The 15837-nt window shown below is 42.8% G+C and overlaps 1 protein-coding gene across 1 annotated transcript; it reads right to left on the bottom strand.

Moving 5' to 3' along the window:
• Window positions 1-3981: 3981 nt before the first annotated feature.
• LOC138796581 (uncharacterized) lies at window positions 3982-15637 on the bottom strand. Its single transcript, XM_069976190.1, has 9 exons — window positions 15355-15637; window positions 14687-14797; window positions 14371-14517; window positions 12459-13104; window positions 10910-11151; window positions 10071-10245; window positions 9348-9490; window positions 8140-8949; window positions 3982-4026 (listed from the first exon to the last, which is right to left on the bottom strand). The coding sequence occupies exons 2-9, from the start codon at window positions 14741-14743 to the stop codon at window positions 3982-3984; spliced, it is 2265 nt and encodes a 754-aa protein (XP_069832291.1). The 5' UTR covers window positions 14744-14797; window positions 15355-15637.
• Between the last annotated feature and the right edge of the window lie 200 nt (window positions 15638-15837).

The raw sequence follows: 15837 nt of genomic DNA, 5'->3' as shown, positions 1-15837 counted from the left end.
TTTGAAGTATAAGTAAAAAGAGGTATCAGTGCTCTGACCTGCCCAGTTGATAGAAGGAGGACCTCCTTCTGCAGTCTGTATTCTAGTCTATTCTGTATAGAGCAGGCTAGAATGGAGTGGGTAAAAGGAGGTATCAGTGCTCTGACCTGCCCAGTTGATAGAAGGAGGTCCTCCTTCTGCAGTCCGTATTCTAGTCTATTCTGTATAGAGCAGGCTAGAATGGAGTGGGTAAAAGGAGGTATCAGTGCTCTGACCTGCCCAGTTGATACAAGGAGGACCTCCTTCTGCAGTCCGTATTCTAGTCTATTCTGTATAGAGCAGGCTAGAATGGAGTGGGTAAAAGGAGGTATCAGTGCTCTGACCTGCCCAGTTGATAGAAGGAGGACCTCCCTCAGGAGTCCCTAATCTAGTCTATTCTGTATAGAGCAGGCTAGAATGGAGTGGGTAAAAGGAGGTATTAGTGCTCTGACCTGCCCAGTTGATAGAAGGAGGTCCTCCCTCAGGAGTCCGTATTCTAGTCTATTCTGTATAGAGCAGGCTAGAATGGAGTGGGTAAAAGGAGGTATCAGTGCTCTGACCTGCCCAGTTGATAGAAGGAGGACCTCCCTCAGGAGTCCGTATTCTAGTCTATTCTGTACAGAGCAGGCTAGAATGGAGTGGGTAAAAGGAGGTATCAGTGCTCTGACCTGCCCAGTTGATAGAAGGAGGTCCTCCTTCTGCAGTCCGTATTCTAGTCTATTCTGTATAGAGCAGGCTAGAATGGAGTGGGTAAAAGGAGGTATCAGTGCTCTGACCTGCCCAGTTGATAGAAGGAGGTCCTCCTTCTGCAGTCCGTATTCTAGTCTATTCTGTATAGAGCAGGCTAGAATGGAGTGGGTAAAAGGAGGTATCAGTGCTCTGACCTGCCCAGTTGATAGAAGGAGGACCTCCTTCTGCAGTCTGTATTCTAGTCTATTCTGTATAGAGCAGGCTAGAATGGAGTGGGTAAAAGGAGGTATCAGTGCTCTGACCTTCCCAGTTGATAGAAGGAGGTCCTCCTTCTGCAGTCCCTAATCTAGTCTATTCTGTATAGAGCAGGCTAGAATGGAGTGGGTAAAAGGAGGTATCAGTGCTCTGACCTGCCCAGTTGATAGAAGGAGGACCTCCCTCAGGAGTCCGTATTCTAGTCTATTTTGTATAGAGCAGGCTAGAATGGAGTGGGAAAAAAGAGATATCAGTGCTCTGGCTTATGGCTGCATTAAAGTGCACTCACAGCTGCTTGATACGGAAGCTGGTATCTCCTGAACACTGGGGAACCAGCAGTCGGTCAAAGACTATTCAGCAAGTTATCCCATTTCCTTTTGGGAGGGGAGAAGTGGCTTAGATAGCAATACCCCTTTAAGGGCCATTTACACTAGCCGATTATCAGCCAAACGTTAGTTTATCAGAATGATCCGGATGATTAGCCCACAAATGGACAAGTGGTCGTTTGTCAGCTGATTGCATCTTTTGCTCCAGCCATAAAATAATTTTTTTAAGTTGGCATCTCCGGGTGTAGATACAGGATGTGCTGCCGACACTAATGATGACAGGCTGCAGTAACGAAACAGCAAATCGATCATGTTGTCCACCTGCTCAATTAATCAAGCAGTATGAAGCCTCGAGTAAACAAGCGCCGGTCCAATAGATTGGTGCTCATTTACCTGACCTTGGGGTAATGTAAACATAGCCTTTCTTTTATATTAAGATTAAGTTGAAGAAAGGCACCTTTATAGTCTCTATAGTTGCTAAGTATAGACTTGTTTGTCCCCATTCATGGACGTCCAATAATATATTTTAATTAAGTCTCACAACCAGAGCTCAGCTTTCCTCTTACAAAAATAAGAGTTTATGTTTGTATGGGCAAGACAACATATGTTTAGTGTAAAGATAGAATCTAGACTGAGACATAGGGTGTATATGATCTGATTAATATCGTCCATGTGACTTTTTAAGAGACTGTCAGTAGGTTTATGCCAGGCATGTCCAAACTTTTTTCGAAGAGTGCCAAATTTGATGAAGTGAACATGTGCGAGGGCCGACCATTTTACATGCTACATGCTTTATAACACAGGCAGATAATAGCAAGCTGGATACCTGGGGGGCAGTAAAAGTTCGGAACGCGGGCCGCAAATGGCCCTCCGGCCGGACTTTGGACATGCCTGGTTTATGCTATTCTATCACATGGCAGCATAACCTAGTGACAGTCACTGATCAGAATGATTACTTACATTGTTCTGAAGCTGTTCCCAAGATATTAATGAAAGTGCTGTAAGCTTAGAATTCTTCAGCACACATTGTCTCTGCCAACCCAAGCACTACTAGTCAGTTCAGCTATATCCTCCAGGATCAGCAGAAGCCCTCAGCCAGGAGCGTGAAACACAGTCATCCAGCCACCTTTGATGTCTGGCATTTTCCCTGTACCACCTTTTATGATTTTTACCTGCACACGATAGAAGTCTTCAGTGTTACTCGGGTGAGTGCCTATCTTTTTTTTTTTTTTTTCTCCTTCACATTTGGATTTTCATATGTTTTGCTGGTACATTTCCAAAGCTGTGTGAGCCTAGCCTCTCCTCTATCATTGCTAATGCCAGATCTTCATTACAGCAGACAGCTGCCGGCACATTATATTGCCATCCATAGGGCAACATAAACCTAGCGAAAGATTGCCGTTAAAGCAATTTAGATAAATACCTCTGATCTTTGTTATGAGTTGCTGCCCAACTGCAAGTATACTGTATCCTACAGAAATGTTTGTGCAGTAAAATAGATCAGAGATCTGACAGATCAACCATAAGCAGCAGTTATAAGCTGGCAACATATGGATGCATCTCCAATCAAGGTTGCATAGAATTGGAGAGGTCTTAAAAAGGACAACTCCAGCCAAAACTATTTTTTAATGTTATTGTCCATGGAAAATTAGACAAATTTCTAATGTAGATTAATTGTGGGGAATGCCAATATAGGGCTATTTCACTTAATTTAGTAGATCAGGAAGACTTCAGATTCTCTAAAAAGAGATGAAGTTACGAACCGGGGGTGTAATTCCAATGGAGTGTCCAGCAGGGGGCGCAGTATATATAGAAGTCAATGAGTACCATTGACTTCTATATGTAGTGCGCCCCTGCTGGACACTCCATTGGAATTACAATGGATGTGTATGGGAATGTACTAAACAGTATTTTTTTATTGAATACATTTATATAATACTTTGGGGAGCAAGTGTCCTTGCTCACCAAAGTAATCCATAAATGTATTTAACCTGTACGTTTGGAGGGCTCGGTGCTGGGCATATATACACAGTACTACTACTCCCATTATCTGCTCATGGTATGAGCAGAAGATGGGAGTGTAGTACCTGTGTTATCCCCATTACTACTATGCCGCCGCCGCACAGCCGTTCATCACAGGGGCTTCAGCATGCCCCCTCCGCCGCTCCCCCCCCCCCCTCCTCCCAGCTTCCACTTTCTAACTCTCCCGCCACCGCCGGCTCTCACACAATCCTGCCGCTGACTCCTCGCCGCCCCGGCCCTCACACTATCCCGCCGCTCTGCTCCTGCATACACCGGCTCCAGGTCTGATCTGCATAATGACCGTGTCAGCCCTCCACTACCCCGCAGGGAGCACGGCGTCCCGGTGCTTCCTGGTGTCTACAGCCTCCCTGCGGGGTGAGGGAGGGCTTACGCGGCCGGTAATGCCGATCAGAATAGGAAATATTCAAAAAAGGAAGAAAAAAAAATGCCCATATGCGCACTTTGATGCCAGTTTTTATACCCAGGGCCAGGCTGTACTCTCTTGGATGTGATGCGGGGCATCCCTCTCTGTGTATTATCAGTGTGAGATCAGTGGCCCGAAGTCAATTTTATTTTTAAATCATAACTGTGTTATTTTGATGCCCATTTTTATGCCAACCGTGGGGTCTTTTTGGCCATTGTTATCACCAATCTCCTCAGGGCTCTTCAGTTACGGTAGTTTATGAATATTATCAATTTTCTGTAAGAATAATGGCTAAAAACAGGAAAAAGAAAAATACTCTGAATAAGAAACTGCTGAATAAGAAACCAGCTTCAGCCTCGTACCAGCACACACCTAAGGCTTCTCTGCCTAACACTGCTCTGCAGGGGCCCACCAACAAGCAGGAAGGGGGAGGGGCCCACCAGGGAAACCCCCGGCTGCCCGGTGGCCCAGTCCGAGCCTGGTCACATCTCTGTACATTTTGACCAATTTTTTCCCTTTGTCCTGCTAGCTTTAACGTGTTACTTTTATTTACTATGGAAATCTTCCTATTTTCTCATCCTCTGGTCTACTAGCATCAAACATTGCACGCTGACAATGTTGTATGTATTGAAACTTTGTTCCTTAGTCAATTTCTGTCATTCAGTGTCTGATAGAAATACAGCAGTGATACCTGACAGCCGAGCTGTAACCTTTTAGTCAGTGCAGACATTGGATGCCAGAGGACCTTAAGAGAGGGGAGGATATATCATAAGCATTCTCCTAATCCTTGGTAAAGTCTGGTATGACTTCTCCAGGGATTGAGCCCAATTGATTTATCATACCAGACTTTACCAAGGATTGGAATACTGAAAGCACAAGGTGTTAAGAAGCACCTGTCAACCAAATTCATAAGGGCAATTTGTTATGCCAAGTTGCTCATCACTAATTGTAACTGCAAAAAGAATTAGTCGAGAGACAGTCATTATACAAATTTTAATATATATATATATATATATACATACACACTTTTTTGTTTTAAACATTAACAGTAAACAGACCATGAAGGGTCTACAGATAATAAACTTGCATTTCTAAATATAAATACTGAAAGAAAAAAAAACAAAAAACAAACTTGTCATTCAACTGTGCAACAATGTTTGCTTTTTAGGGTAGCTTCAGACATACCGTATCGCTGAGTTTTTAACGCTGCATTTTTTACATGCGCATTTTGATTTCACATGATTTTCATGTGAAAATCAAACGCGCAGGTAAAAAAAAAAACAAACAAAAAAAAAGCAGCAAAAATGCAGTGACACGGTACGTTTGAAGCTACCCTAAGGGTATATTCAGATGAACGGACTCGCAGCGAGATTGTCGCTGCGAGTCCCGCAGGTCCTGGCAGTTCCCACACACTACATACTTGCTGCGGTCTGAACGACCGCAGCGAGTATGTAATTCTGCCGCCCTTAACCCCTTCTGCTCCCCCGCTCTGTATACATTACCTGTCCTCGCTGCACGGGTCCGGCGTCCTGCTCTCCCGTCCGGCCAGTGTGTTGCCCAGCCGCTGATTGGCCGGATGGGAGAGCAGGATGCCAGACCCGTGCAGCGAGGAGAGGTAATGTATACAGAGCAGGGGAGCCGGGCGGGAGCAGAAGGGGTTCAGGGCGGCAGAATTACATACTCGCTGCGGTCGTTTAGACCGCAGCAAGTATGTAGTGTGTGTGAACTGCCAGGACCTGCCGGACTTGCAGCGACAATCTCGCTGCGAGTCAGTTCGTGTGAATATACCCTTAGGGTGCCTTCACACCTACCGTATCGCAGTAGAAAATCCGCTGCGGATCCGCAGCAGATTTAACTAAATGAATGAACACAGCACTAAATCCGCACTTACAAATCTGCTACGGATCCGCAGCGCATTTGACAGTGCGTATTTAATGCTGTGTTCATTCATTTAGTTAAATCCGCAGCGGATTTTCTACTGCGATACGGTAGGTGTGAAGGCACCCTTAAAGTGCTTTTTGGACATTTTTACCTATATCATAAAAAATGAAAGGTCTGTCAGTCAGTCTGTCCCATATAGACTTCCAAACCCCTGAACAGTTTGACCCCAAATTTAGCACACAAATACATTAGGTGCCCGGGAAGGTTATTGCGAAGGTCCCGTCCCCGCCAGATGTACAGGAGGGGAGGGGAAAGAGCGCCCCATAGAAATTAATGGGAAAATCTCCACACTGCACACACAGGTGATATAATTAGCTGCAGCTGCCCAGAGAAAATGGCAGTTGGGAGCCTTAGCAACCATGTGAATGGTTGCTAGGGCCAGCTGCCTCACAACAGATCCACAGAAATAACTGGTAGACCCCCTACTCCATCTATACAGTACATGTATACAGGACCCCCTACTCCATCTATATAGTACATGTATATACAGGACCCCCTACTCCATCTATACAGTACATGTATATACAGGACCCCCTACTCCATCTATACAGTACATGTATATAAAGGACCCCCTACTCCATCTATACAGTACATGTATATACAGGACCCACTACTCCATCTATACAGTACAGGTATATACAGGACCCCCTACTCCATCTATACAGTACATGTATATACAGGACCCCCTCTACTCCATCTATACAGTACATGTATACAGTGCAGTATTACCAGCTGCTGCTGCACTAAGCACTAAACCTGGAGATGCCCCATCCTCACTCACTAATTAGCATCAGGATAGGTAGATAATAGCTCCAGACGTCACATTTAACACCGCCCAATACCGCCATACTGTGACTGGATCACACTGTCATACCAGACCTGACCAATACCACCACACTGACTGGATAACAATGTCATACCACACCTGACCAATAGCGCCATACTGTGACTGGATAACACCACTATACCAGACCTGACCAATACCACCATACTGTGAATGGATAACACAGCCATACCAAGCCTGACCAATACCGCCATACTGTGACTGGATAACACTGCCATACCAGACCTGTTCAATACCACCATACTGTGACTGGATAACACTGCCATAACAGACCTGACCAGGACCCCAAACTATACACTACCGGTATACAGGACCCCAAAACTATACATTACAGGTATACATGACCTCAACCAAGTCTATACTACAGGCATACAGTACCCCCACCAACTGTATACTACAGGTATATAGGACCCCAAACTATACTATACACTACAGGTATACAGCACCCCCTCCAACTATGTACTACAGGTATACAAGACCTCCACCAACTATAGACTACAGGTATCCAGGACCCTCAAACTATAAACTACAAGCATACAAGACCTCCACAAACTATATGTTAGAGGTATACAGCACCAACTGTATACTACAGGTATACAGGACCCCCGTACTATACAGTACAGGTATACAGGACCTTCACCAACTATACACTATAGGTATACAGCCCCCCACCCCCTAACTATGCACTACAGATATGCGGGACCCCTAAAAACTATACACTGTAGGTATACATAACCCCTCCAACTATGCACTACAAGTATACACTAATTCCACTGATTAACTCAAATGAAACAAATACCTTTAGATTGGCCTCCTGGGCCCCTTAGAACAAATCTAATTAACACACTGACACTTTATACCCAGGCAGCGCTGGGTTCATTTTCTAGTGAAGACTTTTTAACAAAGTTAAAAAAGCAACTGCATTACTTAGTGCAGAGATCGCAATAAAATTTTCTCTTTGTCTTTACCCTTTTGTCATCCTTATCAAGGCTGACACATGAGAAGTGGTACCAACACTTGCATTTTGAACATTCCACCATGGGCTCTCCGTGTTGGTAAATGTGACATGTGCACAATGTTGTCAGTATTATTTGTTGTATATATATTTTTCTGCTTCCTCTGGTCACATAAGGGAACATAACAAGTTGCCCCTTCTCTAGACAGGACACTAAGTGAGGGCGCATATCTGCCTGAATAAACTGTATCTTCTTCAAATTGATCCCTTCCAATAAGGCAAGGGCATTTGCTATCGCAAAGAGTCCACAATCACTGGCACCCTTTTGCTTCTGACAGCAAATGCTCTTCACTTTTAGAACTTCGTTCTCCCCATCAAATAAAGGTTTATACAGTTTGATTATTTGTTTTTTCAAACTGTCGGAAAAGGTGGTTACTGCCATTGAATCATAGATTGTGACGTCTTTTCTCAATCTATGAGAGACCAGCCAGTGAGCGCCAACATGATGGATCTGTATGATTTCATTACAGTCCAACAATGGTACCTCTGTGTGGGACATTACAGCTGAGTCAATGAAACTAGAGACCTCATCTCTCCTTTTGGAGAGCAAAAACTGGCATGCATTTATTAAATGGTCATCTAACCATTCATTTTGTGTTATTACCTCCCTATCTTTCATACTCAAACGAAACTTGCTCACAGTAACCCAAATTGATTGTGTTATTTCTGTGGTAAACACCTCTGCCTCATCTGAATCAGGCAGAGTTTCCCACACATCCTCTTTCATTTTATCGGCCTGCAAACCAAATCTCCTCAAGTCTGGCTGCTTGGATTTACCATACTGTCTTTGTGGTAGATCCTTAATTGTCTGAACTACAATTTTTGGGGTAATGTCTTGCAGCATTAATCCATGATCCTTGGGTGCCTTCTCCCATGATTTTGCAACCAGGTCTTTCAAAGTAACAGATAACTCCGTTAGATATTCCTCATCTGAAACAAAGACCAAATCCTGCAGCTGTTTCAGATACTGACTGCAGACCCTTATTAAAATATTTCGATTCTTTCTTCGACGGGGAGGCAAGCTCTTTATTAATGTATTAGAAAGTGCATATAAACTTGGACATTTACTAGTGTCCAGCAGCTCAAAGTCTGTTCCAAGATCTAGTTCTAGAATGTTTTTAAAGCACTCCGAGTCAAGGAGGAAGAGTGGGTTTAGGCTGTAAGTAGGGTTCAATTTTTCCCACTTGTATTCAGTGAGTCGAAAAATGGCACACATGTGTTTGCAAGGCATCAGGTACCTCTGCCAGTCCTTGCATTCGCAGGCTGGCATCTCACCACCCAATGTAACTGTATAAATCAGGTCTTTTTCAGATTCACTTTTTACTTTAAAAACCCCATTCTGCTCATCTTTCTCCAAAACGTGTGTCTCATCCAAGCTAGAGAAGTAGCGTTGCATTGTGTGTTTAATAAATTCCTGAGGACGGTTTCTCAAGAACAGTGGCACACTTACTGCATATTTCCGATAATGTCCACAGCTTCTCAAATTCTTTTCCATATACCTAAAAAAAAGGTACTCTGTTATATTTAAAGATTTTCAGGAAATCTCAGGAGTTTTAAAGAAAAAACACCATGGGTTTGAGTTATCAAGAGAATGTCTAAATGACAGACTGACCATAGCATCCAATGAACTCCGCTTCCAATTTAACAAAACAGTTTAAGAAATCAAAACTGCAGTGATTGTTTGCTATGGACAAAGACTGTCTGGCTATCATACACTTGATAAATGAGGCCCAACAGATTAAAGATATTATATACATCACATTGCAGTTGTAAGTACATGATCAGAACATACTATTCTGCATCGGCACTCACCGAGTAATCCTGGCCACAAGTGTTCCCGGGAGCACCCCAGGTAACCTCTGTCAGGACTTCACTAGGAATGGCAGCACATTCCCAGTGAAATCCTGACCGAAGGTTCCCTGTAAAGCTGCCAGGAACACTCACGGCCAGGATTACTGAGCAAACGCAAATACCGCAATATGGATGTCACAGGCAGAACGGAACTTTCCGCTCATCTCAAGTTGTAAGATCTGTGTGCCCTGTGCTTCACAAATCAATACACCTTAAACATTATTCATAAACTAAATTACAGCATTTTAGGTCCAGTTTTTGGTAACTCTTCAAACCCCCTGTGGTGGATTTCAAATTATTTTGAATACTTTGCCAATAGTTACAAATTAGAGATCCTACCGCGATGCCTGTGATACGCTATTTGCAGGCATCGGCGATGGCTCAGGTTGTCAGGCTGCACGGCAGTGTTACTCACAGATTCCCTGCGAACATCTGCACAGGATTTCACAGGGAAAGGCGACATTCCCAGTGACATCATGGTTAGATGTTCACAGGGAAACTGAGTAACACTGCCGTTAAGCCTGAGTGAGCCTGCAGGCATGATGGGACAATCCACACACCGTGATTGGCTGAGCATAACTGTACACCATAAATGTCTGATAAAATAGTTTAAAGGCAACAATGGCTAACATCCCACTAAAGTTGACAACATTCACAAATTCACACCCAATCAAAAATACTCACTTTTGAAGGTATCTGGAAAGAATCTGTGGTGAAGGACCCCAATCATTTCGCTTAATGTGCAGTTTTTGTAGCCATCCAAATAGGAGTACTTTAGAGTTTCATGTTGGCGTTCCAAACCATTATTTGTGTTTATAATGATTACTTGGGTTCCTTTTCGGTAAATGTGAGCCCATTTCTGAAAAGAACATTGAAAAACTTAAATTCCTTCACCCAGTTTTAAAGTGAAAAGTTTTGTTCTCTACCCTTAGGCCCCCTTCACACGTCCGGAAAAACCATCCGGATTTCCCCATCAGGAGATCCGGATGGATTTCCGGACCCATAGACTTTAGTCACGGACACCCTTCCGGATTTTTCTGGAACGGTGTCCGTTCTGGAAAATAGATCCGGGAAAAAAAGGACATGTCCCATTTTTATCCGGAATTCCGGCCCAGACGCCCCCATAGAAGTCTATGGGAGCGCCGGAATCACGGGCACTTTCCTGATGTACATCAGGAAAGTGCCCGTGATTCCAGATGATTGAGAGCCCCGCAACCACTAGCACCCCTGCACCCCCTCCCCCACAGACATCAGCTTCCCCCCCGGACAACAGACCGGACATCAGCTCCACGCCGCCCATCAGGAATTCCTGAAGGTTTTTCCTGATGGTAAAAACGGATTACTGTCAGGAAATCCTGATACTTTACTGATGACATTTGAGGTCTCCTGATCAGGATTTCCTGACAGTAAAAACTGACACGGACGTGTGAATGTGGCCTTATAAAGCAGTACATCTATTTGTTGTAATTACATTTAAAACACATCACAACAAAATTGCAAAAATTATATAGAAAAAAAAATACCTTTATATCTGATAACCATTTTTGAGAAAACCACTGCCTCAACATTTTGGACTGCTTCCAGATTGGAGAGCTTGTTAACGTTTTCAAGGCTCTCTCATGTTCCTCTTTGTTGGTTGTCAAGGCTACATTCCGCATAAGTGCAAGAATTTCTTTTTTACGCTTATGAACTCCATGATCTTTTTTATTAAGCCACTCTGTCCAGGCTTTTTCACGGTGAAAGTCACAGAGAAAAATTTCTGCATCTACAAATAAAGAAAAAAAGGGAAAAATACCGAATATAAACACATTTATAGTTGAAAACTATTACGTACATTCACACTGAACGGCACCGCTCACGGCTGTCATCTGCAGCCGGGAAGCGCCTCTATTAGCCGATGCTGGTCCCGATGCCGCGCCAGCTAATTAAGCACTTCAATGCAGCTGTCAAAATGAAAGCTGCACTGAAGTGCTTTATACTTCATATCTCCCCCCGCGATGTGATCTATGAGATCAATGCTGTGTATATACAAGTCCCCCAGGGGGATTTAATAAAAAATCCCCTTCCTTAATAAAAGTCCAAATCAAACCCCTTTTCCCATTTTATAAATATAAATAAACAAACATTTAGTATCGCTGCGCACGTAATTGCCAGAACTATTAAATTATCACATTCCTGATCTTGCACGGTAAACTGCATAAAACGCAAAATAAATCAAAAGTGCACAATTGCGCATTTTTTGGCTGCATCAAATCCAGGAAAAATGTCATAAAAAGTGATCAAAAAGTCGTATATGTGCAATCAAGGTACCCATTGAAAGTAAATATCATGGCGCAAAAAATGACACCTGACACAGCCCCATAGACCAAAGGATAAAAGCGCTATAAGCCTGGGAATAGGGCGATTTTAAGGAGCATATATTTGTTAACAATGGTTAGAATTTTTTTAAAAGCCATCAAATAAAATAAGTTATACACGTAACATATCGTTGTAATCGTAACGACTTGAGGAACATGCATAACAAGTCAGTTTTACCCCAGGGCGAACGGCGTAAATGCAAAACTCCCCGAAATCAAAACAAATGATTTTTTTCAGGTTTCGCAGCATATATTTTGGAAAAATAATGCCTGTCATTGCAAAGTACAATTGGTTTCACAAAAAACACTGCAGATTGGCCAAATCAATCTTGTGATAATGGACGTTTGCCTGGCTTAAGATCGGCTTTATTATCCTATGTAACCTAATGTTATGCTATCCTAAGTTAGACGGAATTAAACTGCTGCCTAAGCGTGAACTATCACTAGGGATGAACGGAATACATCATTGGGCATGCAACTTTCATACCACACACTTCATAATCCTAACCTGACGTGTATGTAGGAACACCTTCCCTAGATTCTCCCAGGAAATAGCAGGGAAAGCTGCCATTCCTAGGGAAATTCAAGGAATGCGTTCCTACATACATGTCGGGTTAGAATTATGGAGTGATCGAGGCATGTGGTATGAAAAGTCGCACGCCCATCTATTCCACTCATCCCTAATCACCATCCTTTTATCTGTACACATACATACCTGGAAATACTTGTTCAATTGCATTTATTTCCTCAAGGCAAAAGTCAAGCATAAAGGATGATGGTTTCCAAGCTTCATTCCACAGTTTTATCATTTTCAATGCCTCCAGAATACTATTGGTTCTTTCATGCTGAGTCACAAATGCTGCTACCACAGCATAACCAACATTTGCCCTCACACACAGAAAATACAAGGGAAGTGCGTACTTTGTTGTTCTGTACGTGGCATCCAGCAAAGTAATTTGGTTTCCATAACGAACAAGTAGTTTTTTTTGCCACTCAGCCTGGTATAAGAATAAAAAATGTATTTCTTCCTTTGATTCCTCACTGGAATGAGGCCTACAAAATATGCTACAGGAGGGGTCATCCATTTTCCATTTGTCCACAAGCTGAACAAGCATACTTTGGTCAAGTACAGATCCATGACCAAGATGCTTAGATCGACCAATTACATTAGAAATATCTTTGCGAGTTGGGAAGAATCTCCTTCGAGAGCCTTCAGGAACATCCAATCCTAGAAATATCTCATTGTTTACGAAATGTTCAATCAGTCTTCTAAGTTCACTCTTTTTTCGGATACCAGCGCGATACAACTCTGTGATTTTTTTCTGTACTCGAGGATCGATCTTTTCACGTAGGTTAGCCGCCTGACAAAATAAATATAGTATGTATGTAAATATATATAATTTTTGCATTCTGCATACAGCATACTGCCACACCTCCCCCGACCTGCACCGCTTCCCCCACCCCCAGGTAAAAATAAAGAGCTGTTCTCACCCAGCACACTCTGTGCCGTTTGCCTGTTTCGGGGACTTCCAGTCCCCAGTGTATATGCACATTCGGCCCTTCCGGCTGTCAGGCTGTGTGTTTATATACGCAGTTCTGGTTATTCTAGCAAAGAACCTGATTAAAAAAAAAAAACAGCCCGAGAGCTGAAAGTGCAGAATGTGGGAATATACCGGAGTCCCAGAAGTCACCGGAACAGACAAACCGCATGGAGGCGGACCGGGTGAGAACAGCTGTTTGTTATTTTGACCCAGGGAGGAGCGGTACAGGCCGTTGGGAGGGGGTGGGGGTGGGGGGGGTGCAGGGACACAAGGACTTATGATATGATCTCCATAAGCCTGTTCAGGATCACGCACGCTAACTCTGATCACAAACCACTGAGGCTGTGCTTCCATTTAATGGGTGATATGGGTAATCACCCATTAAACACATCCATAAACAGAAAACCCCTACATGGAAACTCATAATTGGTATTTTTCAGCCTATATTGTGTGTAGGCAGGCAGCTGTTAATCACCAGGTTGTTGGCAAAAGTGCACATAATGGGCCTTGCCAATTACAGTTTGTGTCCAGCTGTGTATGACATCGCTGATAGCCTTTGGGGGAGACGGGACCGATCTCCTCACCCACCCTTTTAGATGCTGCAGTTGCAGCTCCAGTGTGATGAGTTGGCAGCAGGTTGGGCAATATGCAACAGTTGGGTCCTGTCACTGATCACTGACAGTGGGCACTTCTCCCCCAAACCAGTGCGGCCTTTAGATGCTGCAGTCTCACTGGCTGTAGCACCTAATGTGTTACACAACTCTGCGCAGTAGTGATGTCCAGAGTTGGAGCGGTACGTGCTGCAGAGCATAAATCTGCAATCATTGCGATACAGCAAAATTCTAGATCGGTGTCCCATAGGAATCCCAGAACTTTCCTGGATCGCTGTGTAAGCAAGGCTGACAGAGCGATCCAGAGCAGAGAAGATCGCAGATTTATACTGTGCAGCACGTAACTGACCAACTCTAGTGGTGGCACCTAGCTGCGTATACCACCACCACTGATCGTGTGGGGTCAGATTCTGAGCCCATGTTAACACCAAGACAGGTATATCTAGAACTATAAAACAAATATATTTAAGTATACCTCTCCAGTTATGGGATGATTGCTGTGATCAGAGATCTTTGGGAATAAAACAACATAGCTGTGAACTCCTTTTGCATTCTCCTTTTGGACACAATTTTTTAGTTTCTTCGATGCATTTTTTCTATGCCACTCACTGTTTTTCTTTATCTGTCAACAAAAATTATTTTTACAACATTAATGAACATTTACACACAAAACTGGCCTTTAAGAAAACCCCTTTAATATGCAAACTTTGACCTTAAATTTAAACATTAGAAATTATTCTATTGTTTAAAGTATGACTACTACTAAAAAGGAGACAAGGATGCGTACAAACCTGAAAATCCGGAAAAGTAAGAAAATGATAAATATAAATTTTTGCTGCGCAGTCCATCTTTTTTGTACACTGGTAAAGTTGTCTGTGTCTGACAAAATGATGATCTTCAGTCTTAAATTATAAGAAAGTAAATATATTTACTACACAAACAAGATACACTAAAATATATAAGCGTTACTCCTGCTAAAAGGCTGGCCATGTAGCAAGACAGAATTGTAAGGACATGAAAGAAAGCCATTAACTATAGAAACAAATAAAGTTATAAACTACAATTTGATTATTAGACATTGATATAAATAAATATTTTATCAATATTTAAAAATCCAAAACTCTTGCGCAAAACCTTTTAAATAAATGCTATAGCTATGCATACAACTGCCTTATGCTGTGTTTACAGACAGATTTATCTGACAGATCTTTGAAGCCAAAGCCAGGAACAGACTATAAACAGGAAACAGTTCATAAAATAAAGACTGATGTCTCCTCTTTTCAAATCCATTTCTAGCTTTGGCTTCAAAGATCTGTCAGATAAATGTCTGTAAACGCACCATTAGGCTACAAGTCAAATGAGGTAATATGTAACTAAAACTGCTGAATGAAAATTGCCTTATAGCCTAAAACAATACTTAATTTATGTAGCTTGACAGGAAAAAAAAAATATGTATTACCTTTCAAATCCATAAAAGGTGGCCTTCAGTTCATGTGTGGCCTTCAGTTCATGTGTGGCCTTCAGTTCATGTGTGGCCTTCAGTTCATGTGTGGCCTTCAGTTCATGTGTGGCCTTCAGTTCATGTGTGGCCTTCAGTTCATGTGTGGCCTTCAGTTCATGTGTGGATGTGCTTCCCAAGTTTTATTAGAATCTGTTGTAGGGGTGTTATGGTAAAGAACAGTGCAGGGGGGAGGAAAGGAAACTACACGAGAAGGGAGGTGAGTGGAAAAGATCAGGACCAGGCAATGTAATAAAATAAAGTTTCCAATGCACCAATTAGAGACATGATCACGTTGGTAGCAACATCCGGACCAGACAGCTGATATTGTAATGCTCTCTCTCCCTACCCCCTCTACTGATGCTCAAAATCCACTTCTATGGTTTACAAATAGTGATTTAAGGTGCATTTATCTATAAGTTGATCAGCACTTGCATTAGAGCA

Source organism: Dendropsophus ebraccatus, chromosome 7 (assembly GCF_027789765.1).
Source record: "Dendropsophus ebraccatus isolate aDenEbr1 chromosome 7, aDenEbr1.pat, whole genome shotgun sequence".
Taxonomy (NCBI): domain Eukaryota; kingdom Metazoa; phylum Chordata; class Amphibia; order Anura; family Hylidae; genus Dendropsophus; species Dendropsophus ebraccatus.
This window is presented reverse-complemented; position numbering and strand designations above follow the sequence as displayed.

What these genes read in the sequence shown, in the direction of transcription:
- LOC138796581 (XM_069976190.1), bottom strand. Translation starts at nt 14,743, where the DNA reads ATGGACTGCGCAGCAAAAATTTATATTTATCATTTTCTTACTTTTCCG. An exon ending in AATTGAACAAGTATTTCCAG is followed by an intron (nt 11,152 to 12,458) that starts GTATGTATGTGT and finishes CTTTATTTGTAG; the next exon opens with ATGCAGAAATTTTTCTCTGT. An exon ending in AATGGTTATCAGATATAAAG is followed by an intron (nt 10,246 to 10,909) that starts GTATTTTTTTTT and finishes TGTTCTTTTCAG; the next exon opens with AAATGGGCTCACATTTACCG.